The sequence below is a fragment of the Papaver somniferum genome, chromosome 10 (genome assembly GCF_003573695.1).
Source record: "Papaver somniferum cultivar HN1 chromosome 10, ASM357369v1, whole genome shotgun sequence".
NCBI classification, from domain to species: Eukaryota; Viridiplantae; Streptophyta; class Magnoliopsida; order Ranunculales; family Papaveraceae; genus Papaver; species Papaver somniferum.
The window spans coordinates 165,096,998-165,119,253 of NC_039367.1; the positions used below are offsets into that span (position 1 = coordinate 165,096,998).

Here is a 22,256-nt window from a genome sequence, read left to right on the forward strand (position 1 = left end):
TAGATTTACTTCTGATGTTTTTACCCAAAATAAAACCATGATCCCAAAAAAAAAATCATGGTCCCAAAAAGTCGTTCTTTTCTTTTTTCAGTTTTATGTTTTGAGTTCCTTAGTTGGGCTTTATCCTTGTATTTTTTCAATATTTGAGTAATAAAATAAATTGATTAAACAAAAAAAAAAATGTTATCAATCAAACACTCAAAATTTATTTTATCATTATCTTCATGAGGTACTGTCACACAAATATCTTCCATTGGGGCTTTTACTTACTCGTATCTTTTAGATGCAATGAATTAGTAAATCATGGCACTAAAGTCACCACAGACACTGAATATTCAACCATGTCTACATGCATAGTGCAATTAAAGTCCCGTGGTTTCAATTTATTCATGGTCATCCTTATCATTTAAACGCATGGAGTGCATTTATGTACGACCAATGCACGATTTATAGTTCCAAACATTTTTGTTTCGACGTGGCTAATATTTGCTCATATGCAACATACAATATAAAATACGAACACTAATGTGCGTCCCAAATTAAAAAGGAGGATACTAGAATATTATTGCACAAACCAATATCAACATTAAAATAATATATAGTACAACAATGATTGATTTACTGATCAACAATGGTTACCAACGATGTTTACACCAAAAAATGTCTAGAATTACACACAAAAAAGCATCAACAAGTATCTGTGTATGAGGTAATCTTTCTGTCAACAGAAAGAGGATTGGTTTTGTGCTTGGACCTATACTACATTCCACATCAAAAATTATCATAGTCGATCGTTATCCATATACGTCACTAACAACCTTGTGGAGTGCCTTTTTTCTCTCCGGTGGTCAGATGTCATTTGAGCTTTATATGTCTTTTATATAGTCTTCGTTACTTGGCCCTCAAATATCCTCTCTTTCTAGGGTTTGTAAATCTATTGGGACTAAATTTCCTTGATTTTGGAGTCCAAAACGCCACTTCTTCTTTTCTACTGGTCCAGGCCAATAAGGCCCAACAACGAACAAAAACCAAGTCGAAGTTGATTTCAGTGATTTCCTAATTCGTACCATCTCACCTCATTGTTCTTGAGTTGTCTTCATCTTTTTATTCTCTTCAAGAAGATAAAAATAAATCCTGAGTTTGAATGAGTTACTAGTCTTTGATTCTTCTCGATTAGCAGACTTCCCTTCCTTTTTCGTTTAAAGTCATTTCCACTTTTTCTGTTGATATATCCTAACAAATGCTGCAAAATACGAACACACAAAATAACAAGGTAGAATGCAAGAGATATAACTAAAAACAGTGTGAAATTTACACTCAAATTAAACATGTAGAGTTTGCGTCTATCGCATTCCCGTACACATGTAGTAATTTTGGACCTGCACATCACCAAAAAGGAAGAAAGATCGGATTGGAAAATAGGCAGGTTAACCTTCTATCCATGTGATTAAATTTGGGTCTTTTCCTGGAAAAACTCAGAATTGATCTGTTCATATAGTTATCTGTAGCTATTCTCCGGACTCGTTCACTGAAATTTTCCTGTTTCTTTCAAATGAAAAGCTATCTTTCTTAAAGTAGTTAGAATAAGAAGTTAGTCAAACATGTTGTTGCATTGGCATCCCCCTCCTCTCTTAAACTATGACGATGGTGCAAGTGAATCCCCAAAGCATACACAAAGAATCAAATGGAACTGTAGCTAGAAAAGAGATGTTATTTCCACTATTTGGCGAGGTAAGAATGATATCTGCTAGAATTTTCATATATTATGATGTTATTTCCACTATGGATTGGACATTCCTAGCAAACAAGGTTTTAGTGAACTTGGGCATGTCTCTGAGTCTCTGACTCATGTAATCCAGACCCGGTATTTTGAGGGATACATATCGAGGGTTAATTTATTTAACATAAACTAATCAGGATCTAGCATTGATGCAGAGATCTGGAATATAAAAGTTTCATGTGAAAGGAGTTTCTGCCTTTATAGGGACATAAAAGTTTTAAACATACAAGATAACACAGTGCATATTCAAATAGTCAAAAGAAACCAACCTTAGATTCATGTGGAAGGAGTTTCTCCTTTTCAAGTTTGTCCTGCACCACAAACCTTCTCAACTTTGTACTTAACAATCTTCTAAAGGTAGACGGCACTTCATGCAATGCATTTCAGCAAACATTCTTTAGATCTGTTTTTAAGAAACATGAGTAAAAGCAACCATCTTAATGTTTAAACGTGTATCCTATTCTATTCTAGATGTTTCAATTCAACGTGTTTTCCACTGATCTAATAGAAGTACACATGGATATATAGCAAAATATGTTTCTTCAAAGAGCAAAAACAGATAGATGTATGTTGAAAGCAGTGACATGACAACAGATGTCTCTCTAACCTCAACAAAGTCGTTGACAGAACCAATTTATGCTCCATTGGGATCTGTAATGTTAGAAAGTGCTTCAAGGATCATTGCATCGCACCTGTGAATGAAGCAGCAACAGCATCAAGCAACTTATGAGTCATGAAACAGCTATGACCCAACATATAAAAGTAGAATAAAAAAGAAAGAAAATAAAAGAAGGGCAGATTGAGATAAATATATGTTTACCTAGAACCGTAAATGTATTCAAGAAATAGAGATTTCTACGATTAGTGATATACAGTTCGGGTACAATTTCTTGCTGTCGCTCATACACAGCAGCAAATGCTTTCAAAACACAGACATGACATCCATCATGCATCTTCCAAGATTTTACACGAGTTTCTCATGGTTTTGTTATAAGCACATTACATTCTTTTAAAAGGGCAGAAATACCAAATTATGGCTAGTTTCCATAGATACTACTGGTACGGATATAATACACTTATATGTGTGGATTTCAAGGCTCCTCTAGAATACATTGCTCAGAGCACACTCCACTTTTATCCTTAAAATAGACAAATGATACTCAATTTCAAATCTCAATGTACTAAATTCTGCATCTCTAAATCCTCTAAATTCTGCATCGAAGCCTTGAACTGATAGTCACTGTATACAACATGCAAAGAGAGTAGCACCATATGGTGAACACAAATACGCCTTAAGACTTAATGATTACCAAACTTATTCAAGTACATAAACATAGAGCAAGCAACAGGAGTACAACACAAAGAAGCCACAACAATAGTTTGAAGTCTCACAAACCAAACATGATCAAATCTCTACAATGTACGGATCTTCATTGTAATTGCACTAGGAAGGGTTCCTTTTTTGTTTAGCTAAGCAGTAAATAACAGAATGAACAAGACACATAGAGAAATGTTTGGTGACATACCCAAGAAGGGTACGGCAGACTCCTGCTTGGAAGCTATGGAAGCACTGATTTGTAGGTGGAGATTATGATTCTCTGCATAACAGCAGTGAAGTATATGCTGGCATGCTGCAATCTTTTGCATTCGTTTTCGAGATATCTACTTTGCATCTGTAATTCCATCAAATACACCTTTTTCCTCTCTCTTGATCTCAAAGCATGATCTCTATTCCTAATCTGTCTGTATAGACAACAACACCATCACCAAAATCAACATCCCCACACCACAGAAATTCAAAATCTTTTCTCCCAAAATTTAATTACATTGCTTACGAATTTATAAAGTCTTAATTAACTTTTTAACAAATTCAACCGTACCTTTTGCGTTTCTTGCTGATTAAATCATCATTGTTCTCTCGTGCTTCATCTTCTTTATCATTAGGACTTCCTTTTTCACCACTATTATCATCAGATACATTAGATTCGGGGATTCTATTTGTAGGATCCAAAACTTTATCTTTTTCCCCCTCAGTAGTAGTTTTGAGAGGATGAAGGAGGAGATTGAAAGATGGATGATGCAATCATCTTTGGCACCTTTGGTGTGCTTGCTACTGCCTTAACACTTTTTGGCCTAGAACCCTCCCCAGTTGCACTTACACTCATATTCCTCCATTTATCCTGTCCAAAGCATAGAATTAGCAGAATTAAAAAAACATCCACAATCCTAGTCCATAAAACACTTCCAAAATCAATAAGAGTATTCCTAGGGTTTAAGCCCTAATTTTGAGCACAATTTCTTCTTAGCTAGGGCCTGTCGTTTCTTCCTAGTTTGTATAGACAAACAAAATTCAAGCTCTCAACTCAATTTAATAACAAAATAAAAAGAACCGAGACTCTAATAAGTAAAGATAAACAAAACCCCTAAATAAAATGAATAAAGAAACACCTTTAGGTCGATGTTGGAACGAGCAGCAAGAACATGACTGAATTCAGGATCATTTTGTATGCTTTTCCATTTTCCAGTTCCGTGTTTGTTGATACCAGCGACAAGTGCTTCTTCTTCTGCTGCTGTCCATTTCTGCTTCGGAGCACCCATTCTCTTCTCCCTCTTTGAGTCTCTCTCTCTCTCTGTTTCTTTCTCTGTCAATTTGGTGAAAAAAGAGAACCTAGATTTAACATGACAGGGATCACGTGAGACTCACGTTGTTAATTGGTAGTTACAAATCCAGTAATCTTGGTGGCATCTGCGATTACAAAGGATATCTTCTACCTAAAGAGTCACCCATTACAATTTGGTTAATGCAATATGGAACTATATGATCCCAAACCAAGGTTAAAAAGTTTCCTACGTGGCTACGGTCCGCAGCAAAGGTCTGCAGCAAAGGTTCGCCATCCCGTCAGCAGCTTGATTACCTTCCTTGTAGATGTGCGTAATGATGCATTGTGGTAGTTGGCTCATGATTTGCTTGGTTTCCGAGATCATACCAAAAATGTAGCAAGGCAGCTCAGCATCTGAAGATAGGAATGAAAACAGGTTTTCCGAGTCGATTTCAAAATGAACTTGTGCCCAACTTCGTTCTTTTGTTGTTCTAGACACTATGAGCATGGCCCAAGATTCAGCAATCAACGCAGTGGAAATTCCGAGCGGTTGTGTTACAGCTATCAGGGTGTTGACAGATGAATCTCTACATATGAAGCCTGCTCTACCTATTCTAGGATGTCTTCTCGCTGCGCCATCTGTGTTGATCTTGATCCAACCCAAAATTAGGTTTTGTCCATCCTACCATGATTGTAGTGGAGGCCCGTGGTACATTTCCAGGGTTGATTGAAACTAGCATTCCAGGTAGCACGGGAGGGAGGTTTGTTTGTGCCCAAGAGAATTCTTTTTGATGACTAAGAGCCATATGTGTTATGTTTCCCGGGTTTGGTTGCTTTTGACGATATATGTAATCATTCCTAGCTATCCATAAGGACCAGTAAAGGAAAATAAATGCAGTATTGGTAGAATCGTGTACCTTTAATTGTAGGCTTTGTGAGATTGTCGTTTGAGGGTTTGAAAGGGTTTGCAAAATTTTGGCCGACACTTGAATGATTAGGAAATCCCACGATGAGAGTGTTCCATGCGGCTGTAGCTACTTGACAATGAAGGAGAATGTGATCAGCAATTTCTGGATGATAATTGCATAAAGGGCATATGTTTGTGTTGGTGAGGTGGATATGGTGTAAAATGGCGAGGGTTGAGAGGCCCTCATTAATCGATTTCCATAAGAAAAGTTGTATTTTTTGAGGAATGGAAGTTTCCAGAGAAACTTTGATGCTGGCAGTGGGTGGGCGTGATCTGATGTGCTTACTAAGCAATTGTATCCAAATGATGTAGTGTACTTTCCAGATTTGGTGAAAGGCCATATGATTCTATCAGAGGGATTGTTTTGGAGGAGGTGGATATTTACGATTCTCTGGGTTATGTGAAGGGGAAGAAGGCTTAGCTTGTCGTGGTTTTAGGTGTGACTGAGAGGATCAATGAGGTCAGCGACCATCTGGATAAAGTAATTGTTCATCGGATCCAAGTATTAGTGAATTGAGGGATCCAATTATCTTGGATGGGGGTTGTTAATGCATTTCTGATTCTGTAGAAAAGATGTTGTTTCATTGTAGGAATGAAAGATGCTAATTTCCTCCATTGATGGCTGGTTGAAGAAGGGAGTTTAACTAGAGTTTCTACATATATAGGTTATTGTTTCAGATATTTTCGTTGTAGAGGGAAGCCAAGATCAAATCTGGTTTATCATAGATGTTCCAAACCCGCTTCATAAGTAGAGCCTTGTTATGATCGTTGCTTCTACGTATGCCTTGCCCTCCTTGTGACTTGGTTTCTAGTCAGCTTATCAAATCTCAAGGGGTGAAGCTTCTTGACGGACGAATCATGCCCCGTTAAATGTAGCCCTCCTCGTCATCAATTCTATATTGTATATATGTGAATATAAATGGTTATGGTTATATGAAATAACTACACCACTTTTTTCTGTACAAAAAACCAAACACTTGGTAAATGCTAGCAAAATTTTCTTCTAAATTCATCTTAAATGCTAGTACATTAATTAAAACTGAAAAGAAAGATCCTCCAAAAATTGTTAGAAGGGTTTAAAGACATCCCAGCAACGACCATGAACTGAATGTCATTAAGTTCTTTGATAACATGTATTACTCGATAACTAGCCATTAATGTAGCAGAAAGTTCTACATACAAAAGTTCGAAAAGAAAATATCCTGAACTTAATGACATTCTTTTGAAACGCAACGAGTGTTAGTCCCGGTATTGAAAGAATTTGTTGATGAGTCGTAAGAAAAAGAAGACATGGCTGGACTTGCGATTTTTTTTCCCTGAAGCTCACTCTTAAACTATACCCGTATAAGTTTACCGGTACGAATTATTGATAAAGATTCTTATTCAACAATATTTTAAATTTTCCCCACTACTATATTCCTTATATGGTACTCTCTCCGTCCCACTATTAGATGACCTAGTGCAAGTTTACACAATTCTTAAAGCAAGTAAAGGAAAATAGTTTTTTTTTTCATAATTATATCCTTATAGATAATAACTTGTAAAATTTAGAAATGCTTTATCTTTCAAATCATACCATGGATGTTCACAAACTTTACACCATTGAAAAATATTTTAAAACACCTACGTAACAAATATAAACATGCCTATAAAATTATACATATTTCTTACACTAAGAATAATCAATTAACAAAATAATTTTAGAAGTATCCCCTTATTTAATGAAATAGGTCATCTATTATGTGACAAAACCTAAAATTATAGTTCATCTAATAGTGGGACAGATGAAGTATGATTTAATCTATTAATGAAATATTATTATATTTTGTATTTTATATAAGATGTTATTCTTCCATCCAGGGTTAAGATTGTTTCGCATCTTGGTTAGAATATTTTGTTAGGTTGGTTCAGTTTTGCAAAACTTTCCCGTTAGAGCTTCATCAACACCAGCAATAACGATGCCAGCTGTAGCCAATCCATATTAGAAGAGTCACATGGAACTAGAGTTAAAATTAGGAGCACTTCTTTGATTTAATTTCAAGCTCATTTAAAGTTGGGATTTTTAACAAACTGCCACACTTGCAAATCCCGATTCAAGAAAATGCCACCGTTTTTTTCAGAGTTAATTAAATGCCACAACCGTTAAATATTCCGTCAGGGCCTACCAAACCGGTCTATATGCGTTGAACAAGTCAAGAAAATATGTTATCATTCCCTATTTACCCTTCACAATCCTTAAAGACTTGTGAATCGCTAATTAGGAGAAAGCAGAACAAAGAATCTGAGAGAGGAGAAAAGCAGCAGCTGCTGCTATTATTGCCGAGAACTAGGTCGAGAAAAAAACAGAGAAATTGAGAGATGAAATCGAGTAGAAAATGAAGATGGGTCTGAGAATTAGATCTGTTGAGATTGTGAAGGTTCAAATTGAGGATTTGTTTTAAAATTGGAGGTGTTCTTGGTGATTCAGATGAACATTTGGAGTTGATGTTGTTGTCGATCTCTAGAAATAGAAGATGAAGAAGAATTGATAGGGTACAATGATGAAATTGAACTGAGCTACAGTCGTGGATAATTGAGAATAAATTGAACATTGGGTTTGATTTGCCGATAGAGATCAAGATATTGATCTGATGGATGCTGTGATGATTGTGGGTTTGAATCAAATCGAGAATTGGTTAGAATTTTGTGATGAAGCAAGAACAGTGATTAGATGGTATCAAAATCAGTTTTGTGAAACCTACATACAGGATTTGTCAAAATTCTTTCTTAAAGTTTTGGGAAATAATTTTAGGGTTCGTCAAAATTATGTTTAATTCATGAAATTCAGGTTGTTTTAAGAATAAGGTTTAGCTTGATTTTCATTTTGTTTCCAGTTTCGTATGTTAATTAGGGTTTCTAATTGTTTTTTACTGTAAATTGTTTTGATTATGATGGTTGTCGTGATGAAGCAGTATTGGTGGCTGATACTGGTGGTGATGCCATGGCTTGGGCCATGGTTGCAGGTGATGGCAGGTTGAAGAAGGAGTTGCAGAGACTGAACTGGTTGGTGGTAATGGAGATGTATGATGTTGGTTCCATGGGTTTGGTGACATTTTTTCTGATAGGTGTTGAATGAAACTGAAGATGGTTTTCCAGGGGATATATGGCTATAAAATGGTAGAACTGTCATGGGATTAGATTCAATGGGTTTGTTGTGAATTGAGTTTGCAGGTGTTTCGGTGAGTTTAGAAGCGCTAGAAATTTCAATGTTATACCAAGATGAGAATGGCACATTAGGTGTTCGATAAAAGTCCTAAATGGTTTTTTCTTCACCTCTTCAAGCTCAGTTTCTACCAGTTGAGTATGTGTACAAGGTGGTTTGTGCTTGGTTAATGTCACAGGAGCTGCAGGGAGTTGCTGTAGGCTCTTGAGATGAAGCAAGAGAAAATGACTGCGATGGTTGGTGATGAATTGCCATGGAACTGAAGTGTTGCTACAGAGTTCCATGGGTATTTGGTGACTTAGATGAATGCTAGGACAGGTGACATGACAGTGTTGATGCTGGAGAGTTTTACTGGTGGATGTTGCAGGTGCAGTGAACCCAAGAACAAGGAGGAATCGGTGATGGATTACGGATGGGTATGATGCTGTTGAACTGGACATGGCGAGTTGGTGACAGATTTGAGGGTGTATATGTCTTTTACTAATCTGGATAAATTCCACCTATGCACTAACTGATGGCAACAATTTTTTTGGATGGAAAAGGTCAAACGTGCGGCATTAAATAAACTCTGAAAAAAACGGTGGCATTTTCTTAAACTGCAAATTGAAAGTGTGGCACTTTATTAAAATCCCCTTTAAAGTTTCTTCTACAGTGTCCATGGATAACAGATTACTTAGTTTACAACAACATCCACTTTGACTTTGGAAGGATTTTGTCTACCCCAGAATGGATTAAAGTTAATTCAAAAAAATAATACAAGGTCATTTTACATGAAGAAAAACCAGATATCAATATTTGACCATATAAAAAGAACAACCGGATACTCTTACAAGTGCAATTAATATACCTAATTTAATTGGGGCCCCCTAAAAACAATTAGGGGCCCTGCACTACAAGACAAAAAATGTCATGAAATAGCAATTGTGGGTTATTCCTTATCCCAAATTTTTCAAATGGCTAAATTACCCCTAAATCATTAGTGTTAATTAAATTAATTAGATAAATTAATTTGTTAATTAGTTTAGTTAGATTAAAATCATATTTTGGGTAAAATTTATGATAAAAGAAAAATTGTGTTTTTGGGAGGAGAAGTTGAGTTTTTTGGGGAAAAGTTAGGATTAATTGAAATGAGTGATTCTAGTGGAGGAAATGATGTTGGTGAAGCTTCAAATAACGAACATGATTATGTTGAAGGTGAGATTGTCTCAACTAATCCTATGGATTGGATGTTTGATGAAGCGATGTTAATAGAGGAAGCCGTGAATATTGGTGCAAATTACCATTGGTAAAAACGAAGGAATCAACCCTAAAAATGAGGAACCCCAAACTCAAAACAATCAGGTAAACATCGTATACCCTTTGATTTGTGTGTTTGTTGCTCCAAGTATTCGAATCATCACCACTATGGAACAACTCAGTATCAGAGTCGTTTTGTCGGGGCTATATAACCAAACGACTCTATGGAGTCGTCATTTTATTAAAACCACCAATGACGACTCAAACCTGCAACTTTATCAGGTTATGAAAAATCGTCATGGTGGTGTGATAAACAATGACGACTTCGGAAAACTAGGTCAGCTGGAGTCGTTAGTCTGGTTTGTTTATACCCAAACGACTCTATAACCCCAAACTTTCTGTAAATATAACTCTTAGAGTCGTCATTTATGTATTCCTATTCAATAACGACCCTAACCAACCATTTAATATATACCTTGGAGTCATCATATGTGTAGTGATACTCAATGACGACCCTACCAAACACATTTTTATAATTTTTGATTTCATAGAATCATTTCATTGAATCGTAAAAGGCATACATCTTGCATAGCGTTTCATTCGAAGGAAATGGAATACAATAGATAAGAACGACGCACTTAAACACTTAACCATAAAGGTTGTAATTATAGGAATGGACCGGCAACTAACTATTTGCCGTGCCGGGGAAAGAGGAGTTGGGATGCATTTCTTGTCTTTCTTTGGCCTACAATGGTAACAAACACAAAAAAAAAGAACAAATGAGTTAAGTTTTTCATGTTTTCAGAACAAGGATCGTCATCATAATCGTTAATATACGAACGACCCTCACAAACTGTATGACGACTCTAAGCAACAAGGAGACGACCCTAATCTAAGTAATGACGACTGCGTGTTTAGTATGTGACGACCCTATCAATAATTTGGACAGTGAGTATGTTCTTTTTTGCACCTAGGATCGTCATTTTTTTTTTTTGCTGCAAAAGAGAACTTTGATTTAAATAGAAACTGATACACTGTCTTGAATCAACAGATTCGCAATGATCAAAATCACTACAGTTACACACGCCTAAGAAGAAATGAGAATAAAATTTTGACTCGGTCACTTATTCCTCTCCGAAATCTCTCCTACCTATGATCGTCATATGAAACTATAAAAAAGTAACGACTCTAATCTAGGGCAAAAGAGTATAATGACGACTCGAATACATCTAATGACGACACTTCCAATATTTGTGACAGTGGGGATGTTCGTATTTTATCAGGGATTATTACAAACCAAAAAAATGGTCGTTATCTAGGGCAAAAATTTGTAGTAGCAGAATTAGGGTCTTTAACCTAAACATCATATACCTTGACGATTTTTCATCGTGTATACATGCATATGAAAAATCGTTAATGTTTAAGACAATACAGAGTAACGATCCATATATTGTATCTTAAATTTTTCGTATCTGAAACTCAATTTCACGATGAAAACCTCAAAGTAACAAGAAAATATCAAAGCGGAAATGGTCTTTAGTTCACTTACTTCCTAATGATTGCGACGATGAAAAAGATTGGGTCATCAATGGGGAGAAGATATGAAGAGAGTCAGGTGGGAGAGGGAGGGGAGGGGAGGAGTTTATGATTATTTTTTTTTTTTGGAAATGAATTGGAGGCCTTATGTTTAGGGTAAATAGGTTATTAAGTAGAAAGGGCATAATGGTATTTCCACCGCTTTTTGAACTCCCCCTTTAATTTTTAGGGTGGGTATAAATTGGTCAGGGCTCCTAATTGTTTTTTGGGGCTCCAATTAAACGAGGTTAATATAACCTCAATAAACGAATAAATTAACATCTACATATTTTAATATCAATTTGTACGCTTAAGCGATAATATTCTTCGCAGATGAATGTCTGATATTAAAACAACTGGATTTTTTGCTTAGATGAATCAGATGAATGTCTGATATTAAAACAATTGGATTTTTTGCTTAGATGAATATATGATCTATGTCACAAGATCGAATTTAACAGATGAAGTTTTACAGGATCTTTACTCACGAGTTCAATTATTTAGGCTGTTGAACATACCACTTCTAATATTTTAAGTATAAATATAGACTATAATACATAAAAAAAATAGGACACCGGAAATTTTGTTAATGAGGAAATGAATGTACCACACAATTACATCAAAGTCTAACAAGAAACAAAAAAAAACATTTTTCTATTTATATAAGTATGTAAAACTAATGAAATCATATCACTTTCTCTTAAGGAGACTTAATCAATCCAAAAGATTTCTCGCACTGACTAGGACAATCCATGACATCTCTTGGCGTTCCATGTATTCTTTCGTCATCCATGCTTTTATTTACTTCCTTGCATCTCAAAAAAGAAAAAAAAAACTCAATTGTTAAATAACAATTGTTTACAATTTGGACTTCCAAAAAGAACCTAAATTGTTAAAATATAACACTATATAATCGTACTTCCCAAAATAACTATTACATTTTCGTTGTTTCATATTTTCTTTCTAAATTTTATCAATTATCTAAAATACCTAAAGATTAAAGAAAAAACTTTCCTTGTAATTTTCTTTTGGAATAAAATTAAACACAATTTATTTATTTTTGTGATTTCTAATACAATGGTGATCACATTGATAATTTTGATGAATGGGTTTACTTTGTAATAAATATAAGTTCCTTAAAAAATTCAGACGAATAAGAAAATTCTGGAAGAAACATTCCTAACAAGGGTTTGAGTCGGATTTCAAAATATTGTTCATTTTCTAAGAATCATGTTCAGGAATTCAAGCAGAGAGACAAGTTATCGTTTATTATAACAATCAGTTACACAAAGTTAATCGATCATATATACAAAAACACATTTTGGAGCGGTTGTTATATCGATAAAAAAATAGCTCTTGTCTGGCCAATTTGGCGGCAGACAAAGAGACAACTGGAGAACCTTATAATTTTATTTTGGGACCATATGATCCCACTGTGCATCAATCAAATTGTAATGGATGATTCATAATTGGGTATACCTACCCTCATGTAATTGATGATTAATTCTAATAAATTTGTCATGCTTAAAGAAAAATAGCACGTGTATTGTACTATACTCTAGAAAAAAAAATTTATAAACTTTTAATTAACATAAAATTTACATATAACAAAAAAAGAAAATAAACACGCAACTTACATTAATAATATGGAGATAGCTATACAGACATTATGACTATTATAACACATAAGATCCACACCATTTGGCAAAAACACAAAATCCATGTTCAAAGATTAAAAAAAATAAAAAAATTAAGAAAACCACGATGAACTAAGAAGAAAATTCATCAAAAAATAGACAATAATGCAAGTTTTAGTATATATGTTTAAAGCATTGTAGTAAGCTTGAATACTGTAAAAGAAGTACTAACACAAAAATTAGGAATAACTAGTTGAAGACATCAATCACCTGTTCTCATAGGACAATTTACTCAAGCCATCCTCTTTGCGCCCCCCTTAAGTTTCAGGCTTATGGTTGTCTATTTCAGAGTTGAGAGATATGTTCAGAATTGGTAGGCTTGTTCCATGGGAGATACGGAAGAAGATAAATTTCCTAATATATGATGTATATCTGGGAAAAAATCATGTCCATCCATGATTTCCTTGAGCTCTGTTGGTGGCAAACCCAACCAGACCATCTAGGTGACGTCTTCCTGTAAATAACTAGATAAGTACTGATGGAGCTGACGACAAAACCAATGTAGCAGTAATAAGTGATAGTCTTAGGAGCTTTTTGGGGGTGCTAATTGCACCCACCTGTATTCGGAGAAGTAAATCTCCTCTGAGACTCTCCTCCATCCTTTTTAGTTCATGTTCTGTTGGCCAGGGCCATTTCCTATCAATTTCTGTTTTCTTTTCTTCCCCCTCTTGTTTGCTATCAAAATCAAAAGTATCAGTAGCATCCCCATTTGGTTCCCCCAATCATTAGGTAAAAAAAGTTGTACATGTCCATTTTATTTGATGTCTTTCTTACATTTACAGTGTTACTAAGCCTTGACCATAGTCACGTATTCTATAATGGAAAAGCAATGCACATATGAGAATAATCCGCTCACTGACTCATACTTCAAGTACATGTGTTGTGTGTGGTTCACAGACACAGATTTAACATTATTAATTATTACTTTGACGGGGTTTTACACTTTTACTTTTACTACATTTCTAGTTTGAGTCCAAGGAGTATTATTTGAGGGCTATAGATTTTTTCTCCCAACTTTTGGAAATGGCTATGGGGTGTTTAAATAGCCAAAAAGACCGACCTAGCCTTAAATTAATTCCAAAAACTAGCCCATATAAATATAAAATACATAACCATTTTCAATAAAAACCTAAAACAAAAAACAAAAAAAAAAAATCATCTAATCTTTCTGAATTCCATATGCCCTAATCAATTGTTTTTCTTTTGATCTTCACTTTCGACGATCTCATATCCAGCGAAGAAAAGGTATATCTCCATCAATCCCATTCTGTTATTAACATTTAATCATTGATTTACATGTTTAAAGTGTCAATTTAGAAGATGAAAATCTTTGATTCCCCAGAATCGATCTATGTAGATCTATCGTATCAACCGGTTCTGGGTTTTGTTCATCGTTGCATGAAAAGCATGCAGAGGAATCAACTTACAGGATGATTTGCATCGACGGATTCTGGGTAGAAATCGAAGTATAAAAAGACTTTACCCATAATTGGTTTATAACTGCATTAGCGTAAACCGATTCTGGGTAGTAATTTTCTTTGATCTCGGTGCTCCTACAATCAATATCCAAAATACCGATTGTAGGAAAAGGGAGAAGCATTCACAATTGATGATATCTATTACTTCATAGTATCAAAAACACCAAGCTTTATGTTGGGTGAATCAGCCTCGGAGTTCTCGGACAAAGATTGATAGTTTTAGGAGTTTTGTGGGTAGATCTCTATATGTAAACCCTCACGAGACTATAACTCGTCCACTAGGGTTGCTTAGGGGTTCAAAGGCTTGATGCACGTGCTAAGTGCATCATTGATTTCTACGAAAATGAGAAGATTTGAAATGAATGAAAGTATGAATGAAAAAAAAAATCTTACGAAAATGAAACAATCGGTTTATATATGAAGCCAAAAAATTAGATCATGAGAATCGGATTGTATCTACGCATATTTTAACCGATTATTGATTTCCTTCGTGAATATCAAAACACCAACCTAGACTTCATTGATCACTTAAACACTTGTGTGTGCATCATAATTAAATTCTTAGGTGTTAAAATGAACCTCAAATTGCTTTAGATATTTGGCATACTTGCTAAACTGAACAATCATTGCACACGGTTCCTAGTATATATTCTTTTATTGTATTTTCAAAACCTAAAAGTGTTTGCTTGATTGTGAAATTATCTTAGCTTGAATTCTAAGCAACCCCTGGTATTTGAAAACTATAAACATACATGCTCTTTGAACTAGGAAATTCTTGAAACTTTGTGTCCTAGTTGATTCTAGAATCGTCCTCTATAGACATAGGTTTCCTCTGAGAAACATAATTAGGTCCACGACTAAAAGACTTCACATTGAGGATTCGTGAACCCAGGTTCTTTACCTTGATAGTTGTTGTATCCTAATTTTGCTTTTTTCTTATCGAAGTTTATGTAATCTCTTTCAGGAAAGATAGATAGTAATCGCAAAGTTCTCTTCGTCTCAGACTTTGATTACTCAAGATTGATATCTGAAAACTGATCTTAATTGATCTTTTGAAGATTTTTCTTGAGAGGTGGTTAAGAATCTAGGCTTCTCTTCGGGAGTTGTAAGTTCAGAATTTGTGAGGTTTGCTAGCTTTGTCTATTTTAAACAGATTTCCTCACCTTGATCTCTGATTAAAAATGAAATCAAATAGGCTTATCTGTTGTAGGCAGAGTGGTATCAAAAGTCTTCACTTCGGCTGAAGCAACTCTTACGTCGTAAAGGATGTCAGATAAGGGAATCAATTTCGTAGATCCTTGCGAGGTTCAAGAGATGTAAGAAGCGCGACTATAAATTAATCGCTTTGAGGGTAGCTTGAGTCTCAACAACATTCTAATTCGAAGTCTGATAGTAGGCTAGTGTTAGTAGCGGTTTGACACAATTTTGTGTTCAAATCTGGACGAGGTTCCCGGGTTTTTCTACTAATGTGGTTTCCTCGATAACAAAATTTCTCATGTCTTGTGTTTTTCCTTTTCCGCATTATATTGTTTACCTTTATAGTTGAATTTATACAAGTTGTACACATTTAATCTTAGTTGATAGGTTCATCTAATCGTGATCGATTAAAAGACTTGTTTCTTGTAGAATCCGTATCTTGAACAATAGATAACAAGTTTAATCACTTGGAAGAATTTCACAAGTGGATGAATATAAACCGATTCTGGGTAGTGTTCTCGAAAACAAAAATCAAAAATTTCCAGTTGCTTGTTACTTTAAAGATCGATTTACATTAGTTGACTCATATCTAATACGGCTAATTAATGCCTAAAATGATTAATTGACACTAAATAATTAGGAATAAAATAGATAGTAAGAGAATAATTAGTTAGGGATTTTTGGGAAATTACTTCCTAATGATCCTTTTGTTTGTTAGTGACATGCCTCAAAATTTGAAGAGCTTTTATCAGATGGTGGTATCTAACCAAATACCGAACCAATAACACAATCTCGACATTGGTAGCTATTTTTATCCTCAAATTGATTTGTTTGTAGAATGATGTCTACCATTAATTATATTTGAAAAAAAGCGTCCAATCACTTTTAATTTATGGGCCATACGAAAATTAGCTTAAATAAGAACGATATATTGGACCAAATATCCCAAGTAATGGTCCCAAAAAAATCATGGACCCTAAAAAATCATTCTTAAATAACTTGCACAATTGGTTTTTGCTACGACAATTTATGGGCCAACTGATAGATGTTTACTTGTCCCCTCACCAATGGTGAGTTCAACTATTTGTGCCATCTACATAACTATTCCTATCTCAACTGCTGGCCATAATCCAAAAACGCTAAAAGGATGCAATTCGAAAATGATTAAAGGATGAGTAATTTGAAAGTGATTAGTATACAGCTGCTTTTTCAGTTGAATTTATCCCGACTGTGATAAAATGCCGGGTTCCACTTTAAGCCTTTTACCATCGAATAACGGAGAAATGTCGCCAGGTTCCACCCTCGAGGACCTGAAGTTTAATAATGAAAAATCCTATTCCTTGGGGACGAAACTTTGAGAAACTTGACAGCGTGTTTTCCAATAGACATCAATCGTTGATATCTCCGCTAAACAAATTCGAACAATTTCAGCTCTTTTATTGGTTTCACATCTGCCTTCCACCAAACCTTCTCCATTCAGATAACGCCACGTGACACTTATGATTCAAAAACTGGACTTTATTTCTGATCTTGATTTGACTCAATTGGTCCTACCCATAAAGGAACCATATGATGCCCCATATGGACCATATCATAGGGCCATATTCCTCTCTTAAAATGATTCTTACAACTTTGTGATCTCTTCAAAATCTAGAGGAGAAAGCCATTCTTTTCATTCCTCAGATCTTCATTCTTGAGCTCTCTTCTTCTTCTTCTTCTTCCACTCCGATTCATTCTCAATCATACGATGCTCGAAGAAACAATACCTACGATCTCAAGTTGGTTTACACCAACTTTTCTTTTTCTTGCCTTAAACTTAGTCATTGGAATCATTGCTGTAACTTCTAGTTTTGGATCCAAACACAAACAACAACATCAACCACTACAACCACAACATGACAGCAGAGGATTTCAGCCGCCACCACCACAACAACAAGAAAGTAGAGGCGGAGGAGGAGGAGGATCTAATTATCAACACCCACAACTAGTTAGAGGACCATCAACAGTGATTGAAAGACTCAAATCTATAAATCTTTACCATTTTAAAACAGAAGATTTAAACCCATTTTCTTCCATCCATACTTTTCAACAACCTGATCCGGAACCAGTTTCTTCTGGCTTTGTCTCATCACAAAACCACTATGAGCCACCGCCACCACCGCAGCAGCAACAACAACGGCAACCATTGGCTAGAGCTCCGTCGATTTTGGACCGGTTGAAATCGATCAATCTTTATCATTATAAAGCAGATGATTTTAATCCATTTCATTCGAATAATCATCATTTAGAGCATCATGAAGAGGAAACTGCTCAATTAGAGAAATTATCTAGTTCCAAAAACTCCAAGAATCGTGATTTTCTTGATCATAGAGCTCTTGAGAATAAGAAGAGAAAAGTGAAAGTAGTCCAACAACATGACACTCAACAGAAACAATCACCAAGATCACCGGCTCAAAAACAGCGACCAACGGCCGCCGCGGCTCCATTAGCTAGAGCACCGCCGCCGCCTCCGCAGTTAGCCAGAGCTCCATCGATCTTAGAACGTCTTAAATCCATTAATCTCTATCAAGATTTCATCCCTAATTTTCAAAAGCAACCTGTAGATCAACTCCCTGAAGATGATCATGATTTTCTTGATCATAGAACTCTTGAGAAGAAAAAGTCCGTGACGAAGACTCCGATTACAAAGAATAAGAAGAAATTGATGAGTGCAAAATCAGATGTTCTTGGTCATTTTGGAGAGTTCGATGCTCGTCAAGAAGAAGAGGAGAGGAGATTAAACTTGACTGCGAAAGAAAAGAAGAGTCAATCAATGAATGATCATCATAAGAAAGAATTTTCAGATGATGAAGAGGAAAGAGCTGTTGATGAAGAAGTTGATGCTAAAGCTGATGATTTCATTAATAGATTCAAGAATCAATTGAAGTTACAAAGACTTGATTCAATTATGCAATACAAAGATTTGCTCACAAACAAAAAATAGAAGTATTAATTATAGATATTATTGTTAATTAATTTCAATTATTATCATTGGGTTAATTTTGAATAATTTTTATTATAGGGTAATTAATAAAATTTGTTTATCTGTTATTATTGTTATTGATTTTTACTGTAATGATCAATATATGTAATCAGTCTTTGAATTTTAATAAAAGTTTGTTTTTTTTTTTTTTTTTTATTAATTGAAAATGTCTCATCCTTACTAATTAAGTCCTTGAGGATTGAGAAAGAAGATGAACAGTGAACCAATTATTGGATATGGTAGGAGGACAAAATTACCCCTTTCATTATTTTAATGAATGAGGTCCTTTAGAGCTTCCCTTCATGGATCCGCAAATAGCCAATTCCCACCTCGGATCCGTAAATATGGAACTAAATACGTATTTATTTTTTTTTACAGTGAACTAGTAGTATGATGGTACAGTTGTTTATTGATGGCGAATTAAGAATCAAACCTTATAAGAGCTACAATAGCAATATGTTAATTAGCCAATATGTTAATTAGCTTCATAGCATTCTCATGGCAAGGATTGAAGTTGGGACTTTGCTGAATGAGCTGAGCTGACTTCCGATCCTTATAATTTAAACTTTTTACCTACTATTTTCATTTATATGTAAATTCCCATAAAAAACACATATTTGTTTTACCTGACAATATTTTTTTTTCCGGTAACAAGTTTTTTTAGCTAGGCCACGGATACATGGCCTAGCTTAACCAGGCTAGCCAAGTGGTTCAATTCATTTTGTTGAGTTCCTTTTAGTCATGGGTAAATTAATCAAAGAAAAACTAACTGTCAAAACTTTTGAGTATTTATTTTTTATTTTTTGTTGAGTGTCAGTTGTGAACAACAAATCACTTTATGAGGTTTTTAATGGTCGGTGTGTGGACTTTCAGTTAAGAGGTTTCCCATTGGATGCATGATCCAATATTTGTGCAGGCTCATGTGCATGCAGGGTAAGTAAAATGTAGTTTTCCTATTTGTATATAGTTGAAATTCTTAGCTCATTCTTACTTGTATGTATCTTAGTTGGAATTTAGTTCATTAAAAATTTGTTTGAAAGAAAATAGGTTTTTTTAATTCATAATTAATTAATTTTTGTCAACATCAAGGTCAATCCATCCTTTTTTGTCTACTGCAAGGAAATGTAGTTCAGTGATTCTTAATTCGATAGGTAGAGATGTAAAACGGGCCGGTCCGGCACACGAAATCGCGTGCTATGTGCCGTGTTGAACTATGATTTTGGGCATACCAAAATCTTCCAAGGCATACTGAATGAAGACAAAAAAGGTTGTGAAATAGCAAAATCAGATAACCCCTTAACCCAAATTTTTTTAATGACAAATTTTTCCTTTACGTATTAGTATTAATAATCTTGATTAGTGATTAAATATTTTGTTTAATGATTAAAATAATTTTCAAAGTTATAAGAGTTGTTTAGATGAAAAATTTGGGGAAAAAAAAGTCAAAGTTTTGGTTTGGTTAAGAAGGAGAGAAAGAGAAGGAGAAAGTGAGAAAATTTTAATTCTTGATTCAATGGAGGATGAGGAGGGTCATCATTCATCTAAAAAACCTAGGAAAATACATATCAACTGCAACAATGATCCAGAAATGGCTAATTTCTTAGATTATGGGAATGATTTTACACAAGCTCAAACTCAAACTTAAGATGATGATTTTTATGAGCCAAATCCAGATGATGAAGACATTGATGACGAACCCAATGCTTCTAATACACATGTACACTTATATCCTATACTTAATCTCACTTCTATAGCTCTCAATTATCAAAAGTTAGGTTTTTTGAATCATGGTTCAGCGAAACAGGTTGATGTGAGCCGAACCTACCAATTGATGAACGGTTCGGCTTACTGAATCTGTTTACTGCATGCGCCGAACCTATAATTTCCAATTCCAACCCTTTTGTTAGATACTAGTTCGGCTTATATGAAAGTTTCATAGTAAGCCGAACAACATCCTGAATAGCCCGGAATAGAATCATTACTAATTCGGCTTATATATCCAAAATCGTTTGTGCCGAACATAATTTTTTAATTTCTGGGTTGAAATATTGTTACTGGTTCGGCACATATGGAGAATATCGTATCAGCTGAAACCTCTTATGTTCAAGGTTCGGCACATAATATGATTATCGTCTGAGCCGAACATGAATTTTTTAATTTTTGGGTTAAAATATTGTTCGTGGTTCGGCACATATTGAGGATATCGTATAAGCCGAAACCTGTAAATGTTTATATTTCGACAAATAATGTGATTATCGAATGCGCCGAACCTTGTTATTATATTCCATTTCTAGTGTTTAACCTTGTGATATTCTTTCTAGATCGTGCTTGGACCCATGGAAAATCAACCTGATCCAGTAGACAAAATTCACGAGGATACCGAGGATCACTTCCAAAATGATTTGGTATGTAAGAACCTTTTGTTTACCTTAATGTTGTCGGAATATTCCAAAGTTTTTCTTACTAATTACTTGTTTTGGAATGAACATAGATATGGAAAACTAAACCAGAAGTTCTGGATTGGCTTGAGGAACACGCGATGAAGATAAATTGTGTACTAGTTAAAGGACAACAAAGCCGATGGGATCGTTTTGAAATGATTTGTGAGGGTAGTGGAACCAGCGCTAGCAAGGTTAAAAGGTTAGTGCTAAATAAACGATAGCTGGGCAAGAAACCAGATAAAGAATAGGACGAAGACGAAGAAAAGAAATTCCCTTTCAAGATCGTTTTCAACCTCAAGAATAAGTCCATGAACAAAGAAGATCAATATTGGATAATGAATAAAGATATGGATTGTCGTCATAACCACCCACGTCCCAAAGACCTTCATGGACATGCGAAAGTAGCGCGACTCAAACCCGACGAGATGCTAGAAGTGGATAAAATGACACGAGCACGTTTGCCACCTTCTAGGATTCTTAGCAAATTGAAGGCGGACAACAAGAATAACAAGTCGACTATGCAAACTATCTACAATGCAAGACAAAAGATTAGAAGACTCAATTTGCAAGGTAGGATGGTGATGCAACAAGTAATGTGGTTAGGGGTGAAGAATAACTACGCTTGCCAAAAGAAGTTGGATGACTTCGGTCAAGTCACACACCTTTTCCTTGCCCACCCGGAATGCGCCCAATTGGCTCTATGCTTCCCACAAGTTATTATATTGGATTGCACGTACAAGACTAATAAATATGAGATGCCGTTGATGAACATTGTGGGGCATACTTCGACAAAGGCACCGTTCACCGTGGCTTTTTGTTTCATGAAAAACGAGAAGAAAGAGAGTTATGTTTGGGGGTTAGAACAATTGAAGTTAATCTTCCGGGAGGGTGCTCTTCCTAAAGTGTTCGTTTCCGATCAAGATTCATCGTTGATGTATGCTATTAAGAAGGTATTTCCGGATGCATTCAATTTTCTTTGTACGTTTCACATATGGTGCAATGTGAGGAAAAAATGCAACCGATAATTCAACCACTTAAGTTGAAAGAATTAGAGAATATTG

General features: G+C 35.2%; 1 protein-coding gene and 1 pseudogene across 1 annotated transcript; one reads left to right on the forward strand and one right to left on the reverse strand.

The window, feature by feature from the left end:
• Nucleotides 1-647: 647 nt before the first annotated feature.
• On the reverse strand, nucleotides 648-4,385 carry LOC113316801 (annotated as a pseudogene).
• Nucleotides 4,386-17,311: 12,926 nt separating this feature from the next.
• LOC113319319 (bromodomain-containing protein 4B-like) lies at nucleotides 17,312-18,872 on the forward strand. The gene has a single exon (XM_026567579.1). It carries the CDS (start codon nucleotides 17,480-17,482, stop codon nucleotides 18,713-18,715), a length of 1,236 nt encoding a protein of 411 aa, XP_026423364.1. The 5' UTR covers nucleotides 17,312-17,479; the 3' UTR covers nucleotides 18,716-18,872.
• The last annotated feature ends 3,384 nt before the right edge of the window (nucleotides 18,873-22,256 follow it).